The 21,300-nt window shown below is 41.9% G+C and overlaps 1 protein-coding gene across 5 annotated transcripts in view; it reads left to right on the top strand.

The window, feature by feature from the left end:
- The window catches only part of scn8aa (sodium channel, voltage gated, type VIII, alpha subunit a), a 41,246-nt gene extending 22,097 nt beyond the window's left edge, over window positions 1-19,149 (top strand). For all 5 annotated transcript variants that reach the window (XM_031844309.1, XM_031844307.1, XM_031844308.1 and 2 more), the window contains 13 exons: window positions 476-649; window positions 891-1,247; window positions 1,403-1,876; window positions 2,400-2,517; window positions 2,776-2,930; window positions 3,338-3,511; window positions 7,686-7,808; window positions 11,944-12,228; window positions 12,563-12,616; window positions 13,057-13,194; window positions 13,294-13,398; window positions 13,520-13,790; window positions 13,913-19,149. In XM_031844309.1, coding sequence (XP_031700169.1) covers window positions 476-649; window positions 891-1,247; window positions 1,403-1,876; window positions 2,400-2,517; window positions 2,776-2,930; window positions 3,338-3,511; window positions 7,686-7,808; window positions 11,944-12,228; window positions 12,563-12,616; window positions 13,057-13,194; window positions 13,294-13,398; window positions 13,520-13,790; window positions 13,913-15,063 — 3,579 coding nt within the window. In that variant the 3' untranslated portion in view covers window positions 15,064-19,149. The remainder of the gene's footprint in view (window positions 1-475; window positions 650-890; window positions 1,248-1,402; window positions 1,877-2,399; window positions 2,518-2,775; window positions 2,931-3,337; window positions 3,512-7,685; window positions 7,809-11,943; window positions 12,229-12,562; window positions 12,617-13,056; window positions 13,195-13,293; window positions 13,399-13,519; window positions 13,791-13,912) is intronic.
- Window positions 19,150-21,300: the final 2,151 nt, after the last annotated feature.

Raw genomic sequence — 21,300 nt, 5'->3', positions numbered from 1 at the left:
GCACAGGTGGAAATATGTCTATCACTTTCATGCAATGAGTCATTGTCTTAGACACACACACACACACACACACACACACACACACACACACACACATATATACATGTGTGTTTATTCATTATATAAGCTCTATAATTGAGGATGACCTCTGTAATTTATTAGGGCTGTTAAGAGACCACAGAAGTGCCATTTCACCTTTACTGAATACAGCTGACACATACACAACACCAACGCTAGATGTGCTGCCTCTTTGAATAATTAGATTTATCCAACTGGTAACACATTAGCATCGAGTTACCATAGGGACAATTTACATGTTTCTTTAACATGTATAATGCACACAACTCAGATAATGGATCTCAATATCTATCACAAATTTCACCACCCATCATATTTCACATTCTCACATCTCTTGTGAAATGTGGTGTTGAGCCAAATCCATTTGTTCAAATCTGTTCCCTTTCCAACCTGCCAGGTATTCACAGGGATCTTTGCAGCGGAGATGCTTTTCAAGCTCGTGGCTATGGATCCATATTACTACTTCCAGGAGGCCTGGAACATTTTTGACGGTTTCATTGTGACGCTGAGTTTAGTGGAGCTGGCTCTGGCTGACGTCGAGGGCCTGTCCGTGCTGCGGTCATTCCGATTGGTAAATGCTCATATTCATTCCTCTCTTAATAAAGAAAGCATGTGGAGTTAGCATTTTAGCATTTGGAATATGCAAATTGTGTTGCTTAGAGTTTACTTTATTCACTGTGTGTGCTTGCAGGCAACATACCTGTATGTTTGTACTGTTTTTACTTCACTGATGTGAAGCAGCAAGTTAGCAAAGCTAAAATGTTGTGTGACTAATTCATATCCCTCGTACTCTTTCCACCCACCCCATTCAGCTGAGAGTGTTTAAGCTGGCCAAGTCATGGCCTACCCTCAACATGCTGATCAAGATCATCGGTAACTCTGTGGGAGCCTTGGGGAACCTGACTCTGGTGCTGGCCATCATTGTCTTCATCTTTGCTGTGGTGGGCATGCAGCTGTTTGGCAAGAGCTACAAAGACTGTGTGTGTAAAATCTCTCTTGACTGTGAGTTGCCCCGCTGGCACATGAATGACTTCTTCCACTCCTTCCTGATCGTCTTCCGGGTGCTGTGCGGTGAATGGATTGAGACCATGTGGGACTGCATGGAGGTGGCGGGTCAGGGCATGTGCCTCCTTGTCTTCATGTTGGTCATGGTTATCGGTAACCTGGTGGTGAGTGTCCAGACTTTAAGGGTGTGCATTTAATCTTTTAGAGTAACAGCAGACTGTTGGCTCTCCAACCCATCTTTAAATAATTATGATGTGGTCAGAGATGGAAAAATTAGCACTCGACATCCAGTTATTGATTTCTCATTTTGTGTCCAAAGGTGTTGAACCTGTTCCTTGCCTTGCTGCTGAGCTCATTCAGTGCTGACAACTTGGCTGCGACAGATGACGACGGTGAGCCCAACAACCTGCAGATATCAGTCAAGCGTTTCAAGATAGGCATTGCATGGATAAAAGTGAAGATGCGGATATTGATGGCCAGTCTGCTGAAGAAACCACAGATGGAAGACGAGCAGAAGCCTTTGGATGACATGTATGACAAGAAGCTGAACTGCATTGCTAACCACACCGGGGTGGACATCAACCGTGACCTGGACTATGCCAAGAATGGTAACGGCACCACCAGCGGTATTGGCAGCAGTGTGGGCAGGTATATGCTCGATGAGGACCACATGTCGTTCATCCACAACCCAAACCTGACCGTCTGCGTGCCGATAGCGGTGGGAGAGTCTGATTTTGAAAACCTCAACACAGAGGACTTCAGCAGCGAGTCAGAAAACGAGAACAGCAAAGAGGTCAGTTCAGACAGGCAATGTCTGCAGCATACTTAACAACAAAACTTAATAAATCATTTATTTTACTTTTAGAATACCAACATGTACATATTGGTATCAATATCAATCATATTGGTGTACCAATATGTATCAACATATTGGTACACCGTGCAATTTCCTCTCTCAGGACAGTAAAGCCATGGGTGTGGCTGGCTACTCTACACTGCTCAGACATTCATATAACTTCATTACTCAATAGAGTCATCTAGAGTGTCTGGAGCAGGCAGGCAGTGCAGATGAAATGGATATCTGCTGATGTATGTCTCTTGATAGAATGCATTAAGAAAACTTTCAGAGCAGATGATCTGCCATTTCCTGACAGGTCCAGACTGCTCCTCATGAGTCCAGCTTTCTTCATAATTAACGATTCCTTAGTCGTGCCATTAAAACTGATATTTTTCTGAATCACTGAAATGTCTTTCCTTTGTTTCTCCGTGTGTCTGGATCTGTGTCTGTGTGTGCTTATATGTCTGCATCGCTGCAGCTGGATGACACCAGTTCGTCGGAGGGCAGCACTATTGACATCAGGCCAGACGTGGAGGAGGTGGTGGTGGTGGAGCCGGTGGAGGAATACTTGGAACCAGAGGCGTGTTGGACAGATGGTGAGACCACTGCTCCCATGGCACCCATTACCTACACACCATAGCACAGAGACTCCCTTGAGCTCATTGAAAATGATAGGGCAATGACACGGGTAAAGGATAGTTTCTTTATGAAGGATCACTCACCCATGGAGACTCTTATTTATTTATTCCTCAAAAACCCATATATCCATTTAAAGACTTGAATTTGAATTCTAAACACGGGACTGTAACTTATCTAACCATATCAAATGCCGTTTCTCCTCCGTGTGTCCTCAGGATGTGTAGCCAAGTTTAAGTGCTGTGCCGTTGACATTTCTACGGGCTGGTGGAAGAGGTGGTGGTTACTGCGAAAAACCTGCTACCTGATTGTGGAGCATAACTGGTTTGAGACCCTCATCATCTTCATGATCCTCCTCAGTAGCGGTGCCCTGGTAAGGAGGCCTTCTACAGGTCTGTTTATAAAAGCATAAAGCAATATAAAATCCCAACTGGATAAAGATTAATTGAATACCTCTGGTTTACAGCACGCTTTAGGTGAGTGGCAAGACTCTCTCAAACACATGAAACAAACTGGCGCACACACACGTGTTGCGTGACACAGACAAGACACATAAACAGTGTGTCTCAATGCAGGAATCAGGACACCATAGATATCGTAGTTTAACTGTGGAATATTTCACGCAGAAAAGATTCATTTTATTTGTTCGGTAAATCCCCGTTAGCGATCAGCAGTGAGCGGACTGTCGTGCTGTGTACAGTTTCATGAGTGGAAGCATATCAATAGGTGTAATATTTCCGTCTTTGTCGTGGCTGACAAATGTTTCCTGTTTCTCTACAGGCCTTTGAGGATGTGTACATCGAGCAGAGGAAGACCATTCGGATCATTTTGGAATACGCCGACAGGGTTTTCACCTACATCTTCATCCTGGAGATGTTGCTGAAATGGGTCGCCTACGGTTTTGTCAAGTATTTCACCAATGCCTGGTGTTGGCTGGATTTCTTCATTGTGGATGTAAGTCCAGCTCTTGTTTCCTCTATTGTCTGAAGTGGATTAGAGAAGAAGAGCAGTTATTTGGTCTTCCACCACACACTGGTCCAACAGCAACACACTGGTACAAAGATAAACGCAGTCTATTAAGCAGCAGAGCTAAGGCTAATTTCTGCTGTAAGAATTTGTCTTTTGCTTCATTAGATTGGTAATAACCACGTCAGATGCAGTACATACACTATATGGACGCAGGATATGATGTTGTTATAATGCTAAGTGTTGCCTGTTGGGTGTGGTTAGGTCTGACTGGTCAGGGTAATAATTGAATATCTGCTTAATGGCCTGCATTAGGTGAGAGGGCATGTTGCTTACAGTAAGAAGCCTCTTTGTTTGGTTCACTCATGCTATAAGGACAGTGTTTTACAAGACTGAACTTCAGTCTGTCTATTTCAAGAATGAGTCAATCAATAACCAAGCTCATTGATTACAACCATATTACAATATTCAAGTCATGCTCAGAGTTAAAAGTCTGTGTCTCTGACCTGTAAGATGTTGGATATGTGCCTATGTCCTCTCTCTCTGTGTACTTCTCTGCTCCTTGTGTCATTCAAGATTGAAAGACTGGAATGGGAAAAATTATTCAATCTATTCTTTGTTAGTTATATATATATATATATATCACCATGTTTGAATCTTATTTTGACTATTTTCAGACAACATAACCTTAGACTGGAAACAATTAGAGGACCATTTTTGTAGCTATGAGCTTAAAGCAGTTGTATTTTACATAAATGCTGGCAAAATTGGGATAGAATAAGAATTTCCCTGATTGCTGTCTTTCTCCTTGAACTAACCGCCTCTCCGCAGTGTCCAACACCTCAGCCAATACCCATGAATGGACTCCTATCAATGGCCAGAGGTTGCCATGTTGATGTATTATAAGCTCCTTTATCCCAGACTCCATGCAGCAAACATGCATTCATTTATTACACACCATAGACAATGTACATTTCATTTTCTACATTCACGCATTTACCGTAGATATTTTAGTGTTTTTTAAGGCCTACAATAACACAGTCGTTTATTAAGACTTCCGAACGATTCAGTACGCAGCTATTTTTAAACCATATTGTCACGGCTGACACATACAGCACACATAGAGCTAGTAGCAAATAAGAAACACACCACCCTTTGCTGATTCTGGTTATTGCCATTGTAGAATCCCTGCCTGTAAGCGTGTTGTCAAGCCCAACACTTGGGACAGTGCAGGGCGCCACGTTTCCCAAGTTGTGAACACGTTACGGAGAGTGACAACCCTCCTCGCCTCCTCCCCTCTTTCCCTGTTCTCCTTTCATTCCCTCTTGAAAGTGTAACCTCAGGTATGTGGTGACATTGTGCTGAGATGTAATGATGGTGGGTGACAGGCGGCCGGCGGTAAGTTTGGTCTTCACTAGCGCTCCCCCTCCAAAAAAAAAGCAAAAGACTTGTGCTTGATGAGTCTGGGTTGTGTTGTGGCCTGACCGCCTCTCTGCCGTCCTGTGTTGTGAAATCATTGCCATGGACTCAGAAGGGGGGAGGGGGGGGGGGGGGGGGGGGCACCATCATTAGACCGGCCTGTATTTTCTCTGATTGTGGATGTGCTTGACTCTTTGTGTGAGTGTGTTCCTCCTCATTGCCCTTGTGTTTCTGTATTTTCTGTTACCCATTTGATTATGGCACATTGTAATGTCAGAAAGTGTGTTGTTCAGTTTACAGCATAGCTACTGGAGAACACAACCAGATATTTGCAAAGTAATATATTTTCAATATTTTGCTTACATTGTAGGAATATAGGAATATAGGACTATTCATATCATAGATGGGACAGTCCATATGAATCTTATATTGGCTGTTTAAATCGACAAAATAGCTAGGGTAGGTGATTGTAGTTTAATAGTGGTACTGAGGTGTGTGTTTGTGAATGTGATAGGTGTCATACTCCATTCATCTTTCTTTTTCACTCAGATTATTATCATTGTTTTGTTGTGTTTTTTCCTTTTATTTTATTTTGGTTTGTTTCTGTTTGGTCTGTGCTGTCGTCATCATGGGATCACAGCCCCAGATGTCATTGGCCTTGCCTTGCAGAGCTCTGTGAGAAGGACGTTGAGGCGCTGAGGTCACTACCACACAGCTGGCCCAGCGGGGGGCCAGAGGCCAGGCCCCCCCTAAGGGGGGCTTTCCAAGGGGTCAGGCTGAAGGTGACAATTACCCCGAACACTGTAGCGTAGATCAAGGCAAAATCTTTATTTTACTGTCTCCCACCTGCGCAGCTGCAAACTTATTCGAGAGGCAAGGTTATTGATTTAAATTAGCGCTTTGTGCCAAAGAGTAAGTACTTGGAGAAATCTTAACAACATCTAATTAAAGCCCTGTCCAGGCCATCCTGGACCCGATGAACATTCACATGTACAGTAAGAAGTCTGAATCCATGCTGCCACATCTGCTGTTTTTTCCATAGTTTTGATGCATCCAACCCTTCAATGGTTGAAAAGTCGGTCTGTTTTAATTCACGTGCATAATGGCATCAGTCAAAATGAAGATTTTGCCTTTTACAAACCTCCCTCCGTGACTTTGGTAAGCTTTGGATGTTGTGTACTTCTTGCGGTGAGTTTGACCGGTTGGTGTCGGTGGCTGGTTGGAGGTGCTCACATGTGTTCACTGTTGATATTTTTCCTTATTTGTAAGGAACTGGTACTCCCCCTGTTTAAGCCCTCCAGCATCCAGAATGGGATTGCAGTGAAGAAACAAAATGAAAAGACTTCGTGAGGATGCAGTTCCTGTGATCATGCACTGATTCTTGAACAAGCTCATTTCTCTCTATTTGACCTAATTCTAAATAACTGCCCACTCTTGCATTTTGCATCTAGATTAACCTGCATTCAGCCAAAGAATCCTTCATTATAAAGCTTCCCTGTGCAGCAGACAGTCTGTAATGGCCTTCTTAACACACTTGAGGTGACTTCATCAAGGATACTTTCTTCCTGCACTTCTAACAACACCTTGAAGAACATTAGCGCAGCTTATTGAGCGCAATCCTCATCGTCCATTTCCTCTATTGTTAACAATGCAATTCTGTATTCTGTTCAAACCATAACTCCTAAATTGACATTTATTTATTATGGCGATAAGAGTATTGCATATTTACTATGTTGCAGTGAATGGTACTATATACAGTTTTGGGAATGAATGACATAATGTAAGGACTTAGTGAGTGTTTTTAACTAATGATAACACACTAGGAAGTGTTCTTTGGCTGCAGCAAGGCCTCTGTGGCTGCTGCCGGATGTGAGAGGGGCTGCACCAGTTTCTTTGAGGTTGTGTGCTGTTATTGTTAACTGTTTGTAACTCGACTGTGTATTTTTGTCCTTTCAGTGCCATCAAGTGCTCATAACTATAACTATATGTGCCCTTAACCTCCATCCCTGTTTCTTGTGCGTGGTTCATGTGACTGTGGCTCTCCTACTTGACTCTAAATGCTGTGTGACAACTTGATTTGATGTCTGAGAAAGAAAATGACAAAATGACACGCTTGTACATGTTTACTTGTATTCTTTCTCTTAGGTTCCATTAGTTTGTCTGTCTTAAATTATATGGGATTTTATGCTTCAGCCCAAGAGCGACATGGAGAGACAATGTTAGAGGGGCAAGGGTAAGGCTCTCAAGTCTGTTGGGTTTTTATCAGCTTCTACAGGTTAACCTCTCTCCTTCCCTCCCTCCCCAACTCCTCTTCCTCTGCTTTCCCAGTCCCTTCACTTGTATTTTTACTAAATCATGTAGCACTCTTTTCTGCCTAATGTACCCTCTATTTGAGTCTTATGTCTCTTATCTCCTCTCTTTCTCTCTCAACCACACATTTTCTTGCAGGTACAAAGGACTTTTCACTTCTCGTCAACTGCCCCAAATAACAGACAAACCCTATGCCTATGCCCTATCCCCATGGCTACTAAAAATACTACACACATAAGACCTATACTAAACATTTACCTTCTCTCAGTGTATATACATGTATAAATGCAATATTATACATGCATATACATGCATAGATTTATGTGTGTATGTCAAGCAACTCTCTGCCTATGCCAGGGCCGTCTCTTATCCCGAGTGAATATTCTCACTTCTAACAGTTTGGAACCTCTTTTGCTTCTCTGTTTTTGTGTAGGTGTCTATAGTCAGCCTTGTAGCTAATGCGCTGGGCTACTCCGATCTAGGGCCCATTAAATCACTCAGGACACTAAGGGCCTTGAGACCCCTCAGAGCCTTGTCACGTTTTGAAGGGATGAGGGTAAGATCCAAAGCTAAGCAGCTGATCCTTCCGCATGCCCATTCAACAGTTTAAAGCATGCTAGAACTGATCTAAAAAACAAACTAAGAGGACAAATAACTCCAAAATTTGGGGGGGATTGTTTTTACCACCAGGAAATGAAAGCTAATAAGTCACCTTTCCATGCGCAACCCTGTACCATGCTTTTCTTAGAGTGAAGGAACAAGTCATGATGCAGCTGAGAGAGTGAGTAAAGTAACAGAAAAGTTGTATTGCCAGCAGAACAACGTACATTTCAATTGAATTTCTTAAACAAAAAAAAAATATTCAGAAATTGATTTGTGTCATAATAAAAATTACCCAAAGTGCAATAGAAATATTTTTTTCACAAAGCTGCCTCATCACATAAGTGACAAACTTACTTTGTTTCTCCTTGATTGGCCAAAGTGAATGTGAAATTGGTCAAAGCGAAGCAAACTTACAAGCCATTTTATATAGCATTCAAATCAACAGTTAGCTCTTCATTTGGCCTGATTCTCAACCACTGCTATTAATTAAGACTCCCCCCCTTCCCCCTTCACATGCCCCTCCCCGCTCCCATAACCCCCAACCCTCCCCTCCCCAGCTCACATCAAACCCCAATGCATCTGGCATTGAGAACAACCAGCAGGAACCAGGGAACTGCAGGACACCAAAACCTCTGCCCAACCAGTCACACCATAACTCTGCATGCAGGACGGCTGCCAAACAACCACTAAGAGGAATCTGTCCCACTCGTAATAGATGTGGTTTACAGAGCCGAAATAACTTGCGACCCATGGTTTCTTCAGCTGTCTCTTCCTAAAATATCTGATTGGTTATCTTTGTGACTGGTGGTAGCAATAGGTTGCACCTGGTTGTTGTCACCCTTAGTCCCCCTATCTCTTTCTCTCTCTCTAACGCTCTTGATCTTTTTCTCTTTTACTACTCACTACTCTTGGACTGGTTTCCTAGTCTTCTAGTTTGAGCTTTTTCTCTTCACCTCTGCCCCTCCATAACCTCCCCCTCAGCCCCACATGTGCAGCAACCACGCCTCCCCACCCTTCCCCCTCCTCTTCTTCCACACCCTGTTATCTGGGTGGGTGGTGGCCCATAGGTTGACCTGGACTACAGCGTTCGGACAACACTCTCAACCCGACAATGTGTTGCCCCTTTAATGACAGTATGTCCCAAAAATGTCCCAAAAATGACAGACCAACAGGAGAAGAAGGCCTGTGCAATTATCTAGTGGGTGCACTGATTGTAAATTTATTGAGGAGTCTCATTCATGCTAGATATCCAGCGACTAAAATGTGATGCCGTTGCACATGAGCAGACATCAATGCTTTTAGGGCCTGGATAGGCTTTATGGATGCTGTCATGAATGTCTCACTGACGTTTTATAGGTTTGATTGGTAATTCTGGGATAGGAAATAGACTTGTTAATTGTTATGCCATTTTTGGGGTTGGAAATCATGGCACATTTGCTTTAGTAGAGTGTAATGCCAATACCAGTGCCCCTATGAATGACCCCATTCACTGGGTGTAAGAGAGGTGAGGGTGGCCCAGTCACGCAAAGGGAAACAAATAGAATTTGATCCTGCTGTATCAATTTTCTACGATAATGTCTATGTTCATCAATTGAGTTACCATTTTGTTTGATCTGAAAATGGAAAATTTTAGGTCAACGCAATAAATAAATGTATAGGGAAGTACATGAATGGAGAGATGACACCGTATGAAAGAGATTCTGGAGAGTTAGAATGATGAAAACTTGTATAACCCCGCTGGTCGAATATTACGGTGCGACGCATTGCAGAGGCCAACGCAACTCTATAGCGCCGAGAGAGCAGCGCAGCTTCAGTTGGAAACATTACACTGCTTAACATGCAATGTTTATTGGCCGCTCTGACTACGAACTTTGCTCTCTTTCTCATAATGCTGCTTTGTAATCTCGATCGTACTTTTTTGAGCAATGCATTGTACAGGAATGACAACGTCTCCAGCCATATTTACCCCACTTTCAATAAATCCCCTCTTTCCTGACGAACCTGCTGACATTTAAGTCGCACCAAAGATGACAATAATTTTGATAGTCTCATCTTTTAAAGCTTTAGTCATCGTGGGGCCTTTGGATGAAACCTCTGAACCCCAATCACTTGAATGGCCTTTCCTCACAATGAGAAGGCCAACTCATATTATATAGCAATATTGGACTGTAGATTTTTGTCAGACACCCATACAAACCATGTGAATATCAGAATAGCTCGTCAGACGCACAAGCAAGCAAAGCTTTAACCGTTATCTCTTTAGCTGCCGTCTCTCTATCCACACATTTCTCTATTTATTTATATATTGAGTTGAGCGGTTCTTGAGATTGCACAATACCATGTAACACGCATGTACTATAACTGCCGATGCACATTATGCATTTTTGAAAGCCATTTTCCCTCTTTCTGAGAATGCTTTCCATACAGCATGGCCTCATTTTTTTTTAAAACAGAATTTTTGAAAGCTGTTCAAATTGTATCTCAGATTGAGCGAAGAGTTATTTTCTCAGCAAGTGCAATGGCAACACTGAAGGAATTAGTGTTTTTTTAGGCTTATAATTGTATTTGAAAAACATCCTCCTAAAGTCATTTTCTTTTAGCATTTTCTGTCAGACACAATATTTTACCAGTGTGCACAAATTTTTAATTCAGCCAGTAGAGGTTGTGTACATGCTGAGAAAATCCTGCTCTAGAGCTCCTCCCTGTCTGTATTTAATGAGGAGGGAATATGGCTCCATAAGACGAGTCTGCCAAAGACATGCATGCTCAGCTGTCTGCCTGAGAGCTGCTGGTCGGCCTGCCTAACACTGGTAGTGAGCGGTTCACTATGTGCTGAGCTTATTACTGGCTATAATAAATCTACGGGAAGTCAAATTGGATTGCTAAGGAAGGTCTACAGTTTAGGGTGGTGGTGGTGGGAACTATTATACTTAAATTGATTTCTATTTTATTGCTGTAGTGTTATTTTGTTTTACTTAGTGATGGGAAAGGGTCAGTAAGATTAAGAATATTGACTGTCTAAGGTTGGGGTGGTAAGAGTGGACACTTCATAGTGGTATGGCAAACACTTGTGATACATTTTTTACTGACATTTAAGCTTTATTAAATAAATACGTACAAACATACCCATCTATTTCCTCCAAATATTAAATCCTAATAAACTGCATTTCTCACAACACTGTCAAATTCTCCAATTATTATTTCATGTTATTTTGAGATTTATATTTATTTCAGAAATATACGTAATGGTGAAATAACAGATTAAAAAAATGTAACAACCATTGGGATGCGTGAGTGTTTAATGTATCTATGTGTATGAGTGTCTGTCACCTTATGAAAAATGATATTAGGATTGAATATGTTGTAAAGTGTACAATAGCTCTAATAATTTACCGTACATGAACTCTTTTTTTTCATATAAGATTCATAGGAACTGTCATACACATTTTCTACAACACTGTATTAGTTTAGTGCCACACACTAAATGTCAATGACATTCATGTCATGTACAATATAACACAATGTACTATTCTACCACGTATAAAACATAAAATAGTAGTCTGTGTTGTGGCTGTAATTATAAAATCACAAAATGCCCGTAAATAATTATGTATTTTGTACATTTTACATCGTAGTCATTTGATTCTTATAGATTTTTTAAATATTGGTATAATGAGTGTTTGTGTGTGTGTGTGTGTGTGTGTGTGTGTGTGTGTGAGAGAGAGATTGAGTATCCCTTTAGCACTTCTAGCTGCATGCTCCTACAGATCAAAGAGCATCTCAGAGTCACATCAATGCTGCTCTAACTAGAAATGGACTCATGCAGCTCTCCCTCCTATTGATTTCCCACACTTCAGTATGTGTATCACAGCAGTGGGCGTTGCATATTTTTGACTACATTACATTAATTCATAATAGGATTGAACTACTGCTCTTATTAACGCCACCTGTAACAAAAGCTTGAACAATTCTTTAAAGTACTCAGTGTAACGCCATAACAGTATGTCGTGTCTTATCGAAGGGGTTTAAAGAGCTGCATTTGTTTCCTGGTTTTCATGTCATATCCTGTCTTCCCTGGTCTGGTCTAGGTGGTAGTCAACGCCTTGGTGGGTGCCATCCCTTCCATTATGAATGTGTTGCTGGTTTGCCTCATCTTTTGGCTGATTTTCAGTATCATGGGGGTCAACTTGTTTGCGGGCAAGTACTACTACTGTTTCAATCAGACATCAGAGGAATACTTTTCCGTCGACGTGGTCAACAACAAGACTCAGTGCGAGGCTCTCATGAAACAAAACTTTACTGAGGTCAGGTGGAAGAACGTCAAGATCAACTTTGACAATGTGGGAGCCGGCTACCTGGCCCTGCTGCAAGTGGTGAGAGTGTCACTCCTCCTCTCCTCTCTTTCTAACTCCAGTTCTTATTTCACGCTAACGTGGTTTCTTTTCTCATTTTCCGATGCACCTTTCTGTTTTCTTCCTTTTCATTCTGTGCTTCACCTGAGGGTCTGTCGTTGCTTCAAACTCCATTTGCTTTCACAGCACTCTGAAACTGTTGTTCGGTGTTTCTCCATTCCTTCATATACTTGTTTCTTTCCATGCACAAGCTGTACTACAGGACATGCATCAGTTTCGGTTTGAGTTTCTTTGATTTACAATTTACAATTTTGTGTTTTTACAATTTTATTCAGTAATGTCTCTCTTTTGAAAGGCCACATTCAAAGGTTGGATGGACATTATGTACGCGGCTGTGGATTCCAGAGAGGTATATTCATCGCTTCTTCAATAAATATTGTAATGCTTATTTCTCCCACTGTATGCCAGACTGTTAACACACAGGTCTTAAAGGAAGAGTTTGACATTCTGGGAAATACACTTATTCACTTTCCTGCTGAGAGTTAGATTAAAAGAGTATGAAGCTACTGCCAGCAGCTAGCTAACTTAACGTGGCTTAGAGACTAGTCTCGACTGACTTCAAGCAAGAGTTTATTTCTTTACCAGGACCTTTGATTTTTGTACAGAATAAGACAATAGGTGTTAATATGTGAATTTAATACATCATATTTACTGTGTGGATATGATAATGAGATCCATCTTTTCATCTAACTCAAGAAAGTAAATAATCATATTTCCCGAAATGTGAAATTGTTTCTTAAAATTGGGTAAATAAGTCACACTAACTTCAACATTGTGCCTCCCTCCTAGGTGGAAGACCAGCCCGACTATGAAGTCAACATCTACATGTACATCTACTTTGTGGTTTTCATCATATTTGGGTCCTTCTTCACCCTCAACCTCTTCATCGGTGTGATCATTGACAACTTCAACCAGCAGAAGAAAAAGATAAGACACGTTCTGTCTTCTTAACCTTTATTTTGCTTTCGGAGTTTCAGTTTTAGTGTCAGAATGTGATTATAACCAAACATGTGTTCATCCCTTTACTTTGGAGGTCAGGATATATTCATGACAGAGGAACAGAAAAAGTACTACAATGCCATGAAAAAACTGGGGTCTAAAAAGCCACAAAAACCTATTCCTCGACCACAGGTATATATTTTTTTCTCTGGGTTACTTAATTTTTAGTTCAGATTATTCAATGTATGATGCTTTTGGTTGAAACCTCAGTAAATCTCAACTTCATCCCTCTTTGTGTCCTCTCTCTTTGTAGAACAAGGTCCAGGGCATGGTATTTGACTTTGTTCAACAGCAGGTCTTTGATATCTCCATCATGATTCTCATCTGCCTCAACATGGTTACCATGATGGTTGAAACAGACGATCAGACAGACGAAACGGAGAACGTCCTCTACTGGGTCAACTTCATCTTTATTGTAGTCTTCACCACAGAGTTCTTGCTAAAGCTTTTTGCCCTTCGCCACTATTACTTCACCAATGGCTGGAATGTCTTTGACGTGGTGGTGGTCATTCTGTCTATTGTCGGTAAGTGAGAGAGGTGGATGACATGAAGCAATAAGGAAGGAACTAAAGAATAAAAAGTCTGTTGTTTTTTCTGATGATATTCTCTTTCTTTTTTCTGTCTATTTTCCTTTCTTTTCTCTCAGGCATGTTCCTGGCTGATATAATTGAGAAGTACTTTGTGTCACCAACCCTCTTCAGGGTGATCAGGTTGGCTCGTATAGGCCGTATCCTCCGTCTAATCAAAGGAGCTAAGGGCATCCGGACTTTACTTTTTGCTCTGATGATGTCACTGCCAGCCCTGTTCAACATTGGCCTGTTGCTCTTCCTGGTCATGTTCATCTTCTCCATCTTTGGCATGTCTAACTTTGGCTACGTAAAACATGGAGCTGGAATTGACGACTTGTACAACTTTGAGACCTTTGGCAACAGCATGATCATTCTGTTCATGATCACGACGTCAGCTGGATGGGACGGCTTGCTGCTGCCGATCCTCAACTACCCACCAGACTGTGATCCCACTTTGGAGAACCCTGGTACAAACGTGAAGGGCAACTGTGGTAACCCCTCAGTGGGAATCTTCTTTTTTGTCATGTATATCATAATTTCTTTCCTGATTGTGGTCAACATGTACATTGCCATCATCCTGGAGAACTTCAGCGTGGCCACAGAGGAAAGTGCTGATCCACTCAGTGAGGACGACTTTGAGACCTTCTACGAGATCTGGGAGAAGTTTGACCCCACTGCCTCTCAGTTCATTACTTTTACCAAGCTGTCTGACTTTGCAGACACACTGGAGCACCCACTTCGTGTGCCAAAGCCCAACACTATAGAACTAATTGCCATGGACCTGCCCATGGTGAGCGGCGATCGTATTCACTGCCTGGATATCCTGTTTGCCTTCACAAAGCGAGTGCTGGGTGACAGTGGTGAGTTGGACATGCTGAGACAACAGATGGAGGAGCGTTTTGTGCAAGCCAACCCTTCCAAGGTGTCGTATGAACCCATCACCACCACTCTTCGCCGCAAACAGGAGGATGTCTCTGCCAGAACTATCCAGAATGCCTACCGCATCCACCTCATCCGGCGCGGCATCATCTTCAGGCGTTACACTTTTACTAACAATAAATTTGAGAATGGCGGGAACAACCAAGAGAAGGAGAGCACGCCATCCACTGCCTCTCTGCCCTCCTACGACAGCGTGACCAAACCTGACAAGGAAAAGCAGGACGAAAAGGACGAGTGGGCCAGGAAAGAGGACAAAAACCAAAAAGATGAGTGGGAATCCAAGTGTTAAGGTTCAGTGACTCTCAAAATCCAATAAAACAGAGGGAGATGAGACTCTGAGCCCAAACCCAACAAAATGTAGAAAAAGTGATCATTTGCAAGTAAGAAAAAAAAAAAACATACAAAAAAAAAAATGTTTACAGACTCAATACTACTGAGGCAATGTGGTTTCTTATGTCGTAAAAGACAGCTGAACCAAACACAATCAGTTTACCACGGAACATTGCTGCATAATGACCAAGTTCATAGAAATGAGAAACAAGTACAAAGTGACTCACAGTGTGCTGGCCAGTGACACACATTTCTCTGGGGACCAACTGCCAAGGCACAAAAATCTCTGCTCGACGATTGAAGAATTGCAAAATCCCTGCCACCACCGAGTGTGGACCCCCGCAGCAAAGCTCCAATGCTACGGGACTGGATCATACAGATCCCACTAGAACTGTATTTGCAGTCTAAAGGAAGGTCTGTAGCACAGTTTACCATATTGATTAAGAAGAAAACAATAATCAACCAAGCAAGTTTTATCTAAGAAGGAAAACACTAGCTAGGAATGAAGGGGAAACCCAGAACCGGTGAAAAATATATTTGTTTGTTTGTTTGTGCTGAGTATACTTGCATCTTTACATTATTTGAGCAGCAAAAAAAGATAACATTTAATCCATGTCACTAGTCTTTTCATATCCTCTTTGTTATACTGTACTGACATTGTAATAGACACATTCTCCATGGGCTTTCACACTGACTGGGTAGTGGTCATTAGTCATTGCTTTGACTTGGGCTGAGGGAGACTTGCTCGGGACGAGTTCCAGATAAATAATAATTATTGGGCTCGTTCAATGCATAGAAATGACTTGCATGAAGGCATGTTTTGATCAGGAATCATGCGTGAGTATTCATAGTCCCACTAAACACTAATTCTCAGACCACTGCAGTGGCTTGACTAGTTTGAGGCTGTCCACTGTGGAATTAAGTACAATTGAAGATGAAGATTCTGGATAATGATTTATAGAACATTGGGGGAATGATAGTCGTATGATCCTTCACTAGTTTTGCTTTTCAATTGACGAATCTTTTAATACAGCTCTTCATTAAAAATATCAGGTGAATGAAGGATGTAAGCACTCAGAGGTCACCGTCGGATCAGCCAACACCACAAACTAGAAATGTTTTTTTTTGCTGCTCTGAATGTTAGTAGTATAGAAAGAGTGTGGAGTGTATGAGTATTAGGAAGGAGAATATCCTCACAATGAGGATGCACAGATTTGGAGGGCTATGGCAGTTGCTCTGATCCAAATCTGGGGCTTATATCTCTTTATTTACTTACATCCGTCATACAGTCACTTTTCTTACTTATCTGTGGTCCCTGTTTCGTCACTGAGAGCAGGTGATGTTTCACGCAAAGGAATCCATAACTGGCACCAGTGAGGGTCTGGTGTGCTCAAGTGTCAATATGTAGCCCCTCTACTGCTGTAGTTCTAGGAGTAGGGACGGAAATATGGTTTTATTTTTTGTTTTGATACTCTTTTTTGTTGATTTGTTTTGGGCTAGTGGAAAAACTGAAACTGCATTTAGATAGATGATTCCTTCATTTTAAGTTCCTCTTTTGTACTCTGTCAGACCACATCAGAATTGAATGATGTTTTAGGTTGTGCTTTTTTGGACAATTTGAGTTGCCAGCTTTAGAAAAAAAAAGCCTTGAAGTCTTTCTCTGAGGTCCTAGTGATGCAATCATCCTCAGAAAAGGATTCGATCAGTGAGAGTGACACTGACCATCTGAAACAGCAGAGTTAGCAGAGAATTGTCCCACGGACATGCCTTGTCGTGCCTAGCATGTATGAAAGGTGGATGGCTATGAAGGGCTTGTGTTTTGGACTGTAGAATCAAAGGGATTTTGTCTAATATTTCAGGGAGGTGGACGGATGATAAATAACTCAAACGTGGACCAATAGATAGGTAGAGCCCCTCCCTTCAGGGTTTTAGGTTGACTGCCATGACAACAGGAAACAAAAGGAAGAGTAGAAGAAGAGAACAGTGCTTTGGTCTGAGTCGGAGTGCTGAAAGTCCCATGTTTGTCAGTGTATCATTGTGCTTTTGTGGGACCTCTTAAACACTGTGTGGTGTTAGACCCAGACTCGCACCATGTTTTCACATACTTGCAGGCTTTCAAGTACTGTCACCCGCTTCAAAAATAATTAGCCGGAGATGAAGGTAGAAATGCAAACACTTGCCAAGATTATCCATCAGCAGGCCTCCCATCGACGCAGCTATGTTGTATAATAAGCTTTGTGGGTGTTTTTCATTAAAAAAAAACCTGAGGCTCGAGGTCAAGTGGTAGACGAGACACAACTGCCTCCTTAGGTGTTTCTGCCATTTCTTTTTCTACACAGGAGTGATGGTCCTATTTATAAGTGGATGACTGGACATAAATCTGACATCCTTCGTCACACCAATATTGCCATTTGGTGTGTTTAACACTGCCTGTACCAGAAGCCCCTGTCTGTAACAATAACTGAGGTCTGTTTACAATATGAGGTCACTGAAACCAAATACATTCCCAATGAGAACCACAGGAGGAGTGGGTAATGTCATCCGATTTATCCATGTTCATCTTGGATGTAATGTTTTAGAATGATACATTCACACTTGAAAAAAAAAATAAAAAAAAGAGCAAAAGAGAAAACACAAAAACATATATATGTACAGTGCAGGCTATGATGTAAATGGCACAATTGCTGAAAAACAATGAACTTTTTGAGAGAAACTATAAATATTGTATTATATTCTTTTATTTTATCGGCATGCTTTGTTGTGTTTTTTTGTAAATAAGGAATTTTAAAATTGTTACTACTAATAATCAAAAAATGAATAATAACAATAATATAGAATGGCTTCCAGCTATGCCCTTTGTCACATTTGTTACCTTTTGGATTTTTTGAGACACTTTTCACTTTGTTGACGGAAATTGAATGAAATATAGATATTATATAATACAAAAGATATATACATGTATACATATATGTCTATATGTATATACATAAAACAGAAGAACACTGTTTGTCACATTTGATTTATGTGCAACACGTTCAGTGGATGTCTAAAACTGGTTGTTTCCAGCACCCTTCTATGTTGGGGAATAGCTCATGTGCGATGTTACTGGAACTGCTTGCCATGGATTGTAGCCTGATCATGATGAAAGGATAATGTTACCAGCACATTTCTCACTTACTGTCATATCTGTCACCTTCACTGAGTATACAGGACACACCCACAGTCACGGACACAAGCACACACACACACACAGGTGACTCCTCACTACCCACCAACTTTACCAGTGAACTCTTCCCTGAGATGGTCCCTAACCCCCAGGGCCTTTTTTTTCCCATACCCACACATCAGTGCCATTACAGCTCAACATGCATACAAACATGTACTCGCTTCTCATCCTCACGTTTCTTTTGTTGAATGAGTTTGTTTCCGGTGTTCCACTCAATGGCATGTGCCTTTTTTCTGCTTTTTCTGCAAATTTGGATGTCAATTTCACACTGAAAAAAAATAAAAGAAACAAAACTGTCCAAACTGTGGAGGGTGGAGGTTTGGGGGTGAGCACAACATTTATCAGGGATGTCGAATCAAAAATACTGCCGGAGGATCATCCAGACTCCCCACTTCATCTTAATATTCAACAGTGTGTGATGTTAACAGAGAAACAGCTAACTCTCAAATGTCCTGTTCTTAGTGCTATGTGTGTCACCCACTTGGCTTGTGAAAAAGCAGCTTGCCTTCTATATTTCTGTTTTAGTTCTTCAATGTTTCTGACTCCATCTGAAATTTATTTTTGTATCAATGTTTGATTACAGGACTCATTCTTTTTTAGCATGGTTTATTATGGGCTTTGTTTTTCCTTTTTGCTGAAAAATTGAAAAGTGCTTTTCAAACTGTTGTTATCATTTGACACCATGACAAAAGAGGATATATAGTACAATATGATGGTGTGTTGCACAACTACTTGGACTCTTGGTAAGAATATATGAAAGATTGTCTTCATTTGAGCACGAACCTTTTTATTACCAATAAAGCAGCCTTCCAGTTACAACCCGTTTGTTGGTTTTCCATTTACAATCTCTACTTTCCTTCAGGCTTATTTCAGATTCATTGTGTGCAGTTTAATGAGTGGTCTCCATTCATTTTGTGCAGATCATTTTACTTTTGTGGAGCTGTATGTGGTTGCAAGTGGATTACAAAACATCCTGTGAAATGGAGCTGAGTGGAGCTGTGGTAACCGGGTCATGAAAGGCAGCCTTTCAAGTGTAATGGACTTATTGAATTTGTTAAGAGCCCCATGTTAACGTTCCCCTCACAGGCAGGAGACGGAATATAGCCCCATTATTATGCAGTCCATCTGTACTGTGATGTACTTGTTTGTGGTCTACTGTAAAGTAAATAGCCTCGAGGTATTATATTACAGTTGTCCCCCTCATAACCTCATGAGAACAGGGCTGAAATAGCCATTTGGGCGATATTGATCTGTTTGTGCTTCTCGGTTGGGAGGATAAGAAACCCTTTGTGGAGAGTAGGTGGAGTTGTATGTAAATGATGTATGGAGTTGTCCTCAGACACTGAATAGATGGCAAATTCTCTGGACTACCCTCCCTTTCCTTTTTTTGTCACACCACAAAATGTTGTCTCCCCTAGCTCCTCTCCCTCCTTCAAGTCACATGGACTCATTTCGACTCCACTATTGTATGATATTTTCAACTCTATGTGACTCTGCTATCTATCATCTACACATGAAGGCAAATAGGAACCTGCTCCTTATTGACTCGCGACACCCGTCTCCAAATCGTGTCGCTGCTCCAGGATGGTTGTGTGAGAGTACAGTGAGGTGGGAAGGGAGAGAGAGACTCGGGAGGGGGGGAGAAAGAGAAGGGGAAGGGAGGTGGTGGAGCACTGCAGTGCAGATAAATGAATGCAGCAGTCGAGGCTGAGTCAGCAGCACACTCCCAGTTTGGCCCAGTGCCGCCATCAGTTTGTGCCCATGCACGGCTGCCTAGGAGACCGGCTCCCACGCTCAAAAAAAAAAACAAATCTTACAAAAATGTAGGCTCGTTAACAACATCTGAGCGTGGGTAAACCCCCACGGCAGCCGGTGTAGCTGCGCGCTGTGCAGAGGAGATGCTGGAGGTGCTGGAGGTGCTCCCGGGACCGACGGACATCATGTGCCCAGCACTGAGGGTCCTTGGGAGGGGTCGGATGGAACGATGACAGCGCAGGTTGTCGTGAACCCAGCCTTAATATTTGTATTTAGTGCACGGAGCAGCTCGACCTAGTTCTTAGACAGCCACACCTACACTCCCCTCTCCTCCTCCCTCATCGCTTTCCTCTCACCCCACCTCCCCTCCTTCTGAAGTATGTTACCACATAGCATGTGGTTTCTCTGTGGGTAGATCTGAACGTGGCTAAATATAACGATTAAACGTGTCACAGTTTTCCTTTGCCAGTATTAGCCTTTTGTTCAAGGCGAGGCTTTGGCTTTTTATACACACGATAGTGACACTGAATGTTATTATAGTCCTTTAATCACTAATGAGAGCTTTACATCATTTACAAGGACTCTTCATCCATTGCTATGCAACGCTAAGATGCTCCGTCCCATTTTGCTGCAGTCCTGTTGGTAAATGTCAGACAGGCAGTAAGTGCAAATCGCTGGCAGTAAAAGGGGGGTTTCCTACTATCTGGTCCCACTGCAACCCTTCACTGAGATCAGAGGGTTGTCTCCGGTGCTCTGTTGGTGTTCCCTCCCTTTCTCCTTTTCTCCCTCCCTTCCTCCCCAAGTCTCCCTCTGGAGCCCAAAAGAGGGAGCTCTTAATCATAGCTATGGCCTGAAGCCAAGACCCCCCACACACAGTTGCACCCTCACACAACACACATTTCTCAATGAGATACATAAACCAATTCAATATTTACACACATACATGAAACCTACACCACCACCACACCAGTAATATCCCACAGCTTCTCTCCATCTACCTTAACTCCACCAGCTCTCCTTCTAAACATTAACTCCATTACTTTCTTTGTTTTCTGATTGCCTGATTGCGTAACCATATTGTGCAACAATGTACATTTGTGTGAACAAAGTGCATGCTATATACAGTCTGCACTGCAAAAAGAAACCAAACAGATGCCTTTACACCCACGCACTGACTTTTTTTTTTAGATTCCCAAATTCAGCCTGTGTTGATCA

The sequence above is a fragment of the Anarrhichthys ocellatus genome, unplaced genomic scaffold (assembly GCF_004355925.1).
Source record: "Anarrhichthys ocellatus isolate YVR2014 unplaced genomic scaffold, GSC_Weel_1.0 scaffold5, whole genome shotgun sequence".
NCBI lineage: Eukaryota > Metazoa > Chordata > Actinopteri > Perciformes > Anarhichadidae > Anarrhichthys > Anarrhichthys ocellatus.
The sequence above is the reverse complement of the archived record's forward strand: the minus strand, read 5'-3'. Positions and strand labels throughout refer to the sequence as shown.